Below are 12,297 nucleotides of genomic sequence, written 5' to 3' on the forward strand. Positions count from 1 at the left end.
TTGTTTGTAGTCTGTAACCATGGAGACACCTAGGCTTGCATGGGTGCCGTATACACAACTGTAGATTTCTTTCAAATCAAGACCATTTAGAAAGTTTCCTCATTTTATAAGCATTTGGAGCAGACAACTACCACATGAACACATAATAAAAAATAAAAATCTGTTTGCTTCTTACTGGTTTCAAATAGATTAGATTGAATCCCGCAGTCCGTTCAAATTGACCAAATGCGAGAAGAGGACGAAAGCCGTCAAACATGCCCGATTTGGAAATATTCTGCCTTCGTTCTTACCTTGTGGGTTGGTCATAGAAACAGTCTAACAAGACTGCTATTCATTTCATCAATGCCGGATTGGCAACTGGAGGGAATGGGAGAAGCAGAAATCTGTCAGACTACCAACCAAGAGAAGAGACGGCATGGCCGATTTTTAAAGAAGATCTGCAAATATGACCGAAGGCCTCAAATTCTACCAGCCGATACGCAATACCACACACAACCTGTAGACAAATGTGGCACTGTTCTTTGAAGAAAGCAGCCATTTTTCTAAAATCCTGGACAATCCCATTAAACTAGCCCTTAAGCTTTAAACCTCCCAACTAAACGGATTCATTTTCTTTAAAAGTAATGGGTAAAATGAAACTTCCCCCCCCCCCCCCCACAACACTACAGCAAAGGGATTACAGGATCCACTACTCCCAATAAGCCTTGCATATTACCAGTTACCGACCAGCAATGAAACCTTGCAGACAGGGTTTACTTTTGTTTTTCGTTTTTATTTTTTGTTTTTGTTTTTTTTTTTACGTTTGTTTTTTGTTCTCCTTTTTACAGGCAATTTTATAACCCCTTCACAGCCAGAGGGAGCTATGCCAAGCACTACCCTATCCCAGTGGCTGAGAAAGGGTTGAAGATTTCCCCCACAACAGAATAGAGAAGAGAATCAGAACACAAATAAAAGACAAAAAAGAAAAAGTTGGGAACAAAATACTGTTGCGGAAGAAATGCATCCTCGGGAAAAATTCAGTTGGAGCCGGACCGGCAAATGGGAAGAAAAAAAAAAAAAAAAAAAAAAAAAGGAAGGGGACCATGGGGTCCTCTATAGCGCTGCATCCCCTCAACCCCCTCAATACAAAATCCAGGAATAAATAGGCCATTGTAGGAAGGGGTTGAGAGGGACTAGTCCGGAAATAAAATCTACCCCCATCCCACCCGGATCCACCCCACTGCTTGCCCCCATCCCTATGTCGACCACCCCTTCCTCTGTAGCTCTTCACACGGATCCCACCGCAGTGTGGAATAAAGAGCAGGCAGCTCAGGGGCAGCCAGGCCGGCGCGGCTGAGGGCTCAGGAGGACGTGCTGGTCTCCTTCTGTGATGGTTGAATTGCATTTCTCTGCCCCTTCTGACTTTCCAAATCTCTAAAGTGTTTTTCAACCTAGAAAAAGTATAGATAGAAATTAGAAGGAAACTACTAGTGTCTGCAAAACAATGCAACATGTGAGAGTAGGTGAATAACCCTCCCAGTTATCGTGTTCAGGTGTAGCAGCCGCTCCCATTGAAAACAGGTGAATAAAAAAAATATATAATAATCTCAGCCATGCAATTTTCTCAGACAAACATTGCTAGTCCCGTTTTAAATGACCGATTACATTGTTATCTCGCGAGATTACTCTTGCCTTGATGTAAATCTCACAGACGCTACAGAAGTGTCAGGATTCTGAATAGACATCACGTCCTGGCTGGAGGTAATTGATATTCATTGTCAGGACCCTGCTTAACGTTAGTGTGTGTATGTAGCTGCACATAGTGATCTAGTAAGATCACTATGTGCTGTGTAAATGAATGGAGAGGAGTGTATGATGCTGATTGGTCACCGATTGGCCACTGATTGGTCAGCGTCATACACTTCTCTCCACAACACCCACTTGCTCAAAAAGTAAAAAACACGCCCAGTTGTCGACTGAGAAACTCATTATCATAAAGCTAATATAGGTCATAACTCCGTCAAAAATTATCGTTTTTCTAAATAAACTAAAAACCACTGCTGTTACTACATTACGGCGCCGATCACATCATGTACATTATAGGCCACTTATAATGTGGTGACAGAGCCTCTTTAAAGGAGTTTTCTGGGAATACACATTGATGGTCTTTCCTAAGGGCTAGACCCCTAAGTTGTAGAGGAGTCCAACCCATGTGACCCCCATGATAAGCAGAAGGAAGGGGCCCTGACGCTCACTCCATTGAGCACGGCTGCCCATTCATTCTATCAGGGCAGAACTCGCCAATAACACATTGTTATCTGTTTCTTTTACACAAAATACAAGTTAAACACACAAGAAAAAAAAAAAAAGTTCTTTCCTCAATTAACAAAGACTCCTTGACGGAACCCATTAAAGTCAACGGGTTCTGTTGGACGGAGATGGTGTCCATTGTACAACAGAACAGCGGAAACACCAAAGCAGGTATGAACTGTGCCTAATACTCTTCCTTGCAGGAAGCAGGTCCTGCTGAACTCCACTCTTTGTCCTGCTATTACCCAATAGCCAACATTGCACCCAAGACACCGTTAACCTGCTCAAAACCTATGCCAACTGAAGATCTACAATTTACTTCCAATAGCCACAGTTTAGCTCAGCACCAGAGCGTTAGAACTAGATCGACGTAGAAATTAGAGCAACGGTGACAGCCGGCATGGTCTTAATCCCATCCGAAGGATATATAGATATATAGCCAGTCAGATCTTAGCTAGAGGCGCAAAAGGCCAAAACAAAAAAATCTACTTCATTTAAAGCCAAAAGTAAAAAGTCTTCGAAAGATCAAGCAAATCACCACAATCACATACATCAGAGTGCGACAAAGTTAAAGTGAATGGGGGTGGGGTATTACTCACTATTTTCCGAGCATGGCTTAGTGCGCTGCCTTCCTTTCCTTTGCAGTTTTCCACTTGGTACGGTGGAGAGATAACTACCTCTTCCATAACTATTATATTTTTCTCTTGCCATTTACAGTCCTTTATCCTGTAGAAGAAAAATGGATCAGGTTCATTTATGCACAAACAGCACATCAGACTACAAGGACCTGTGGCTTTGTAGCAGCTAAAATTGGCAACCTGACTTCCCTGAAATTGCAGCGTCACTTAATGGGGACAACTTACGTCTTATGAATGGTCTGGAATAGCTGCTGTCCATCCACAGAGACCCCAGCGCTGATGGCATACGCCTGGCTCATCTTCTCTTCCTTCTCCAACCGAGCTCGGCTTGCCAGCTGAAGACCAACCCAAAAAAAAAAAAAAAAATCACGTTAAATGACCACGTCATGACACTGGAAGGAGGGCACTGGTTCAGATCATTGTACACAGATGGTATGACTTCTCAGCATCCTGCCACCAGCACACTGTTACGAACGCCACTGCAGGGCGCAGCTCTAGATACCAACCTGAACATTACCCAGTGTAAAGTTCCCAAAAATGTGAAACGAACGGTTGAGATCTCATTAAGATCTAGGACCAGAGCCTGAGGCTGCACTACTGCCTAGTTCTGATGACACCATGGAGGCTGTTTGGGTACGAATGACCTAATGCAATAATATCTGCAGCCTCACTTAGTTAGGAGTTATGGGTGTGAATATTGATGCAGTAAGGGATCCGAATCAACCCACGGTGTCCATGACAACGCAGCACCTGACATGTCAATCTGTCAGTAGTGCAGCCTCAGGCATGTAACTTCTGTAGATCATAGTATTAAAAGGGGTTTCCTGCATTCCCTTGACAGAAACTGACCAAGTGACTATACAGCTTCCATGTGGAGTAGGAACACACCCGGATGAATATAAACTAACTGCTCATGGCTGTAATTGCCGATAGTCGTAGCTGCAGGTCCAGCAATATTTTTTTACATGAAAAGTAACCGATGTCATTGTAAGTTAATAGGGTTTTGGGCGCCGCCGTTATCGGTCATGCTATGGATCCGGCACGGTCTCGGCTTCAGTTATAAACGAAAGCCACAACATAGATGTGAACAGAGCCCTGCCATTCGCAATGAAATAAAGTAGGCCATTTGCATCAAACCCCAAGGACGCCGTTTGATTTTGTGTTAGTCAATTTTAAGTAAACATTCCTTCCAGTCGGGCTCATGAACACGACTGTTTTCTTCGGTGTCCTGTCAGGTTTTGGGGTTTTTTTTGCGGATAGCACACAACCATTCATTTTTTGGGGACCATGCACTCATCCATTATTGTTTTTTTCTGTGGATCTGTGTGTCCTTTCCCCAGAGTGTTCCTAGAACAGGTCCTATCCTCCTCAGTGTTTACAGTCCATCTCATCCATTGTAGTGTATGGACCCGCAAAAAAAAAAATAAAGCTCAAAATAAGCGCTGATGCATAGTCTGCTTGCCATTGATTACAATTAGAGATGAGGTGGAAACCACTCGAAGAAAGAGCATGCCACTTTTTTTTTTTTTTCACCCACGAAGGGCCAAAAGCTACCTGGGAAAAAAATGCCCCTGCCTCCCATTGAAATCAATGGGGGACGATTTGGACCGTTTGCACCGATTCAGACGCAAAATGCAGCGATCATTCATAACAAGACAGTAGTTAGCTAGGAACCGGGACTTTGAAATGGCAGAACGTTTTATGACTGTTTCTAATGGTTATTAAAAAATAAAAAAAATGGTGTATAGGAGCGGAAGAGATTTTTTTCTGCCCTTTAAAAATATTCAGATTGCCCAGATTTACCCTGCACTCGACAGTAGGGGCATAGGTTGTGTTTATAAGTGAGCCGGCTACCCGTGGCCAGTCACTCCCCAAGAGTGACAGTCTGGGGACACCGTCTATAAAAGTTATATCTACATAAACAATAATAGGGAGGGGAGTAGTAAATACTAACAGTATATAGTCAGAAAGATCTGAATGGGCCACAGCAGCTCCACCACTGGACAATAAGATGAAGGTCACACAAGGTGAACGACCTCCTCGCACCCTCCACACCTTCATTGTCTGAACTCACATTCACTTCATTATTACAGAGGGTCTGACAGTTGTTATAAAGCAGCTCTACCTTTCATTCAATATTTGAGATTTGAAATAGATTTACATTTTTTGCAATTTGCACATTTTTTGTACGGTATAAAGACAAAGCTTCTGTAGCCCCATGGAGACTGTCAAATAGTAGGGTGACTTCTGTTATAGGGGTTGCTCCAACTGGACCTCCCCTTGTCTAAAGCGTGTCGTCCTGATGATAGACAAATGAGGGCGATGCCGATAGGAACTTTTGTTAAAGGGTTTTTCCCCAATCTCGGACGTTTATGCCATATTCACAGGACATGCCATAAGTGTCCGATAGATGCGGGTCCCACCTCAAGGACCTGTACCCATCTCTAGAACTGGGCCCCCCACTCTACAGTCTGACGCTGGTCCCAGCCACTGTCTGACAAGGTGGCCAGGCTTTTGACACAGCCCAACGCATGTTGCGATGCGGTTTCCAGAACTCCCATTAGTAGCAAAGGGGAGTTCAGGAAACAGCGTAGCATGGCGAGCTGTGCCGTTTCAGCAGCTGTTTCCGTACTCCCGGCCACCTTGTAACTCAGTGGCCAGAGCCCAGCGACAGTCGGACAATGTAGGATATAGGTCTGGGGGGCATCGTTCTAGTGATCGGCACAGGTCCTAGGGGTGGGACCCACATATATCGGACATTCGTGACATATACCATAAATGCCCGAGATGGGTATAACCCCTTTAACCAGGCTATATACAGTGGAGAACCTGCACATTTGGCCAGGTAGACCATGAGGTAGGAAGAGAAGAGTCGTAGCAAAGAGGTGGGGAGAAGTACATTCGATCTGATCCTTTTATCCCTGTAGGGTCTGAAGTACAAACACCAGATCTGTTGAGGAAAATCCTAATATGAATGAGCAGCAGTTTTGAAACCTACCTTGCCAATGTTGAGGGAGGCTAGAGGTGGAGGCGTCTGCGTGCGATCATTCAGGACTTCTATGTCAGACACATACTGCAGGTTAAGCAGGAGGATGTCAGCGTGGTTGGGTTTTCCACTGGACGATGGGCACTCTATGGACAGTGGTTAAGGAAATCACAATACATGCGGTATACTACACCAGATCACCCCAAATCAAAATAAAAACCATCAATGAGGGCAACCGGGGCCGGCAGCAGCATTATCATACCACTCACAGGTCTTTAACATTGCAACAAACAAGCAACTTTGCCCACAGATGCCCTCCCGGAGCCGGATGGACCAAAACACATTTGGGTGGTTGCTTAGTAGGAGAAGATGCAGCCAGCTCTGGTCATCTCACAGATTAGGCGGTCATCCATGAAGACACACTTAACATGGCACCATTTAAGTCAAACAGCATCTATTGTTTTCAGCGGCTGTCTGGGGGGCACTGGACGTGGCACCCGGCATACGGCTCTGTCCACACCGACTGGATTTGCCATAGACAAACGCAAACCGTATTTACTGCAGTATCCGTGTCGGAAACGGGGGGGGGGGGGGCCTGCTCTCAAGAGTTTTGCCACAAATTTCATGTCCCGCCGATCCGCCCCATTTAATGGCATCGCCCGCGTGGGGAAATCTGACAGCCACGCAGAATCCACATCAATAAACGACGTCTCATTTATTGACGCAGATTTAAAATATGTGCGGAAACACGTACCCACGTCTGGACACAGACGCGGAGTTCCGATTTAACTCAATAGAAAGTGAATTTCGGCGCAGACTCCTGGACATGTGAACAGCACATTAACCACTACAGAGGACGCCACTTGCCCACCCTAAATCCATATTACCCTAAATTGCTGGACTCATAAGGACTAGCACTATCCACATGCCCTACAGAGGAATTTAGCCGTCACATTTTTTTAAGGGGTTCCACTTGGAACCTCTATAAGCCAGAACGGAGAATCGTTCCATAAGAGCGGCTCCCATTCTAGTGAAGCCGCGTCGTAAACCTAATCCACATACAGGCGTTCATCTGAACATCTGCCATGTAACACTACATTACTTCTGCGGCGGATACGCCTGGCTAGCTACAGCTTCCTACAGCAAAACCGCCCGTTTGCCAGGGGCGCGAGAACACAGGGCGATCAGCTGATCATCTTCATTGGGGCTGTCTCAGCACGTCAGTCCAAGCCGGCCGAGCTGACATCACAGGTGGAAGTTGCAGCTGGACGTAGGTTTACACTGGAGCGGAAACGTATTACATGCCGACTATTATACTCTCCAATCACATAACACATGGGTAGGCTGGTACCGCCATAGTGACATCTCTAATAAATAGATATGGAGACCACCTCAATGATGCCCTAATACAACATATAGATATGGAGACCACCTCAATGATGCCCTAATACAACATATAGATATGGAGACCACCTCAATGATGCCCTAATACAACATATAGAAAGAGGCGGTCACTGCAATTTCTTGCCAAAATACAGCAAATAAGGAGTTAATGCAAGATCCTACATCTAATCTAAGAACCACCAAGGAGACAGTTGCAGCGAGTGACAGGACAGTAAACTGCCACCATACATAGAGAAAACCTCATGTGATGAATATGGGTACACCATGCCACTCTGCCCACCAAAAACACAAACCAACACAAGCTGCAGCCCGGCACATACCAATGGGCACTGCCACATCCAACACCTTCCGTCATGTTGTGCCCCACAAAGTCACAAGACCTCTTTGAAAACCTGAGAATGGGCACAGTCCCAGGACTTAGATGGTATCGCAACATCACAAAGCAACACATGCCCACGAAGGCCAGGGGCAAAAGCCACCATAAATTTTTGACTGCACATGATCATTGGTAAAACACATTCAAACCAACATCATGGCAGAGCAACCACCCCAGCCTGGCACTGGCCTATATATGGTTAATTACATGTAATGGGTATGGGCACCTATAGCATGGGTGAGGGAAAGGAAACAGCATGGATGCAGCACCCTCACCCCGCCCCGGTGCCTCCACCTGCTGGCTACACACTGTCAGCTCTCTCCTATAGGGAGCACCTTACTGTGTGGTGTCCCCCTCCCCCAGCCGTTGGCTCTCCCTCCCCCCTCCGGGCCCCTCAGTCACTCTCAGGATACTGAGCGCCAGCATCTTGCTCTGGTAGTCGAACGCCACCACTTCTCCCTGCAACCGCGTCTCCTGGCAAGTCCGGCATGAAACCTGGGAGCCGACGCTGAAGTATTCCCCCGGAGCCGCCATCTTCCTCCAGCCGGCCTGTGCGTGACGTGCTTTACCGCCCCGACCTCAGCGCGCAACCTTAAAAGCCAGCGTCAAGCGAAGGGGCCGCCGGGAAATTACCTTGGTGACGCGGCGTGACCACACCCCTCTCGCCGGAAGTTGCCGTGGCCATGTTGGAAGCGGCACTAGTTTCCATATGACTGAGTCGGAAGAGGCCATCTTGATGCTGGGACTTACCGCCTTGTTACCTTGTTCAGGACGTTGGCTTTTGAATTCGACCCTCACTTCCGTTCTGGTGGCTGATACGCCATTTTGAAAAAGGGCAATATTTCAATAAACTTTATTGAGAGTGAACAACTGTAAAGAGACATTTCTGCAGGGATTTGGACGTGCTCTTTCGCATGTTTCATGATTGCACTATGTGAGGGGTGTTTAGCATGCCCAGTACATGTTACGACCAGTGGAGGAGATTCCCATTACTTAGAAACATTCACTTTGTTTCCATAGTAACACAATATTGCCATGGATGCTAATTATAGCACTATAGGGTCACACATGTCCGTTGGTCATGTCTGGGTCAACTCGGCTCCATTGAAGTGAATGAGACTGAGCTGCAATATCACAAACAGCCTGTGTCTGGGTGTGGTGCTGTATTTGGACGAAGCAGCCATGTTTTTCTAATCCTGGACAGCCCCTGTAAACTCGTCATAGCTACACCTTTAAGACTTGGGCTCCATGGTGATAATACGTCTGTTTTCGTAAATACTTGTATTCCTCATGAAATAACAATTTTGGAGCATCTTTTCTTAGGCCCAGTTCACACAGAGTTTTTTGGCGCTGATTTTGACACGGCCAATACACCTTCCATTGATTTTAATGGGAGGCGAAGGCGTTTTTTTGCCAAGCGGGTTTCGCGGGAAAAAAAGCGTCATGTCCTTTCTTGCTGCGGTTCCGACTCTGACCTCCCGTAATAATCAATGTGAGGCAGAAAAAAAAAACGTCTTTCGCTGCGTTTTTTTGACCGCGGCGCTCAATGGCCGCGGGCGAAAACCATGACAAGAAAGCGCATGCAGTTTTTTTCTGCCTGCAAAATACTTTGTGTGAATTAGGCCTTAGTACGCTGTGTTGTGCCGTTCCCCTGTTATTCCTCCTAGAAATATATGAATAAATTGACAACTGGGTGTTACCAGTTGGGGGGAGTGTCCCTACTCAGACTGAGAATGTCCAATCAGTGCTAATAGAGTGAGACAGTGTAGGGACACGCCCCTTTGACAAGGGGAATGGTAACACCCAGTTATTCATTTATTCATAAAATTGTAGGAGGAATAACAGAGGAATGTCACGACGCAGAGTTCTAAGGAAATATGTTATTTTATGGGGAATACAAGTATTTACTAAAACAGACATGTCAGGAGTGGGGACGGGTCCTCTATAATGTATTATCTAAAATGGCTGGCCCATAAAACAGCATGTAGACTTACAATGTCGTGTTCCCCCTCCTACCCATTTAGGCTAATATGACAATATCTCACGGCGATCTAAAGCGATCACAGATTGCGATTACCAATGTCGGACCCTAGCCTGAATCTGCCGATACAACCACCCAGTCACCCAGATTAGCTGAAGCGCTAGTAAATCTGCTGATACTAGCGATAGGGACATATCATTGCAGAATAACCCCTCATGAACACGACCGTCGTGCCACTCGAGCCGTTTTTAACGGCATCTGAGTGGCACCCGATGGGCTTCACGGATCCATTCACTTTAGCGGGTGAATCAGGTCCATGTCTAAGACTACACAATGACTTCAGGGCGCACAATTCCCAATTACGTGTCACAGTCGCACATGGGCCATGTAGCCCTAGCCTGAGAAAGCTGCGCGATAACTCTGGCGGTGCGTGTTATGACATATTCGTCGTCACCCAGTTCTTCTAGAAACAAATATATAAAGACAGTTGGAAGGTGTGAGCACTTTATGTGGCCGCACGGCGACTTTGGCCACGACCAAGTTTGCGCGTCCAAAGATTGCTGTGTCCCGCTGCATACATCACAGTAATGTAAGTGAATGTGGCCGCGTTGCGACCCGCTTGTTGACATAATAAACCAAATGATTTCAAACTATTAGGATTTTTTGCGACCTTCTAGTCGCAGTCGTAGCAACTTGTGGGTCGTAACGCGGCCGCATTCACTTACATTACTGCAATGTACACAGCACAACACAGCGATCTTTATACGTGCCACCGGTGTGGGGACCAAAGTCGCTGTGTAGCCCTAGCCTTAAAGGGTAGATAAACAGTCAACAAACTTCTGACATGTCACAGTGACCTGTCAGAAGTTTTGATCGGTGGGGGTCCGAGCACTGAGATCCCCACCGATCGCTACAACGAAGTGGCAGAAGCGCTCGGGTGAGCGCTGAGCCGCTTGGTTTCTGATCGTAACGGTGTATGGACTCAATACAAAGTATATATGGACAGAGACGTCAGGGGCTCCGTCAATGAGCGGAATCCCCGGCCAGAAGGATTCCGCTCCTACAGTGAGATACAGTGGCGCTATCTACAAGGGGGGTTGTGCTATATGGGCACTGTGGCACTATCTACATGGGACACTGTGGCACTATCTACATGGGACACTGTGGCACTATCTACATGGGACACTGTGGCACTATCTACATGGGACACTGTGGCACTACCTACATGGGACACTGTGGCACTATCTACATGGGACACTGTGGCACTATCTACATGGGACACTGTGGCACTATCTACATGGGACACTGTGGCACTATCTACATGGGACACTGTGGCACTATCTACATGGAACACTGTGGCACTATCTACATGGGACACTGTGGCACTATCTACATGGGACACTGTGGCACTATCTACATGGGACACTGTGGCACTATCTACATGGGACACTGTGGCACTATCTACATGGGACACTGTGGCACTATCTACATGGGCACTGTGGCACTATCTACATGGGACACTGTGGCACTATCTACATGGGCACTGTGGCACTATCTACATGGGACACTGTGGCACTATCTACATGGGACACTGTGGCACTATCTACATGGGACACTGTGGCACTATCTACATGGGACACTGTGGCACTATCTACATGGGACACTGTGGCACTATCTACATGGGCACTGTGGCACTATCTACATGGGACACTGCGGCACTATCTACATGGGACACTGTGGCACTATCTACATGGGCACTGTGGCACTATCTACATGGGCACTGTGGCACTATCTACATGGGACACTGTGGCACTATCTACATGGGACACTGTGGCACTATCTACATGGGCACTGTGGCACTATCTACATGGGACACTGTGGCACTATCTACATGGGCACTGTGGCACTATCTACATGGGCACTGTGGCACTATCTACATGGGACACTGTGGCACTATCTACATGGGCACTGTGGCACTATCTACATGGGCACTGTGGCACTATCTACATGGGGCACTGTGGCACTATCTACATGGGCACTGTGGCACTATCTACATGGGCACTGTGGCACTATCTACATGGGACACTGTGGCACTATCTACATGGGACACTGTGGCACTATCTACATGGGACACTGTGGCACTATCTACATGGGACACTGTGGCACTATCTACATGGGACACTGTGGCACTATCTACATGGGACACTGTGGCACTATCTACATGGGCAATGTGGCACTATGTGGGCACTGTGACACTATGTCACTTTATATGTGGGCACTATGGCACTATCTACAGTGGGCACTGTGGCACTATGTGGGCACTGTGACACTATGTCACTTTATATGTGGGCACTATGGCACTATCTACAGTGGGCACTGTGGTACTATCTACATGGGCTGTGTGGTGTTTTCAGTGGGTTGGGACAAAAAAAACCCTGACAAATTAAATCCATCTTTTTTTAAACGGTCATTAATAACGGACAGACCAACTGGATATGGATGAAAATTTAGAGACACACAGATGCCAAATGGCCATGGAAAACTGACAGTTGATCAGTTTTTAATGGCCATTTTCTTGACTATTGTGTGAATGTAGCCTTCGATCGAAAAAGTAAATTAAACA

At 46.5% G+C, this 12,297-nt stretch overlaps 1 protein-coding gene across 1 annotated transcript; it reads right to left on the reverse strand.

Moving 5' to 3' along the window:
- Nucleotides 1-751: 751 nt before the first annotated feature.
- LSM12 (LSM12 homolog) lies at nt 752-8,387 on the reverse strand. Its single transcript, XM_075845504.1, has 5 exons — nt 8,107-8,387; nt 5,926-6,059; nt 3,153-3,262; nt 2,889-3,015; nt 752-1,430 (listed from the first exon to the last, which is right to left on the reverse strand). The coding sequence occupies exons 1-5, from the start codon at nt 8,225-8,227 to the stop codon at nt 1,341-1,343; spliced, it is 582 nt and encodes a 193-aa protein (XP_075701619.1). The 5' UTR covers nt 8,228-8,387; the 3' UTR covers nt 752-1,340.
- Between the last annotated feature and the right edge of the window lie 3,910 nt (nt 8,388-12,297).

Source organism: Rhinoderma darwinii, chromosome 13 (assembly GCF_050947455.1).
Source record: "Rhinoderma darwinii isolate aRhiDar2 chromosome 13, aRhiDar2.hap1, whole genome shotgun sequence".
NCBI classification, from domain to species: domain Eukaryota; kingdom Metazoa; phylum Chordata; class Amphibia; order Anura; family Rhinodermatidae; genus Rhinoderma; species Rhinoderma darwinii.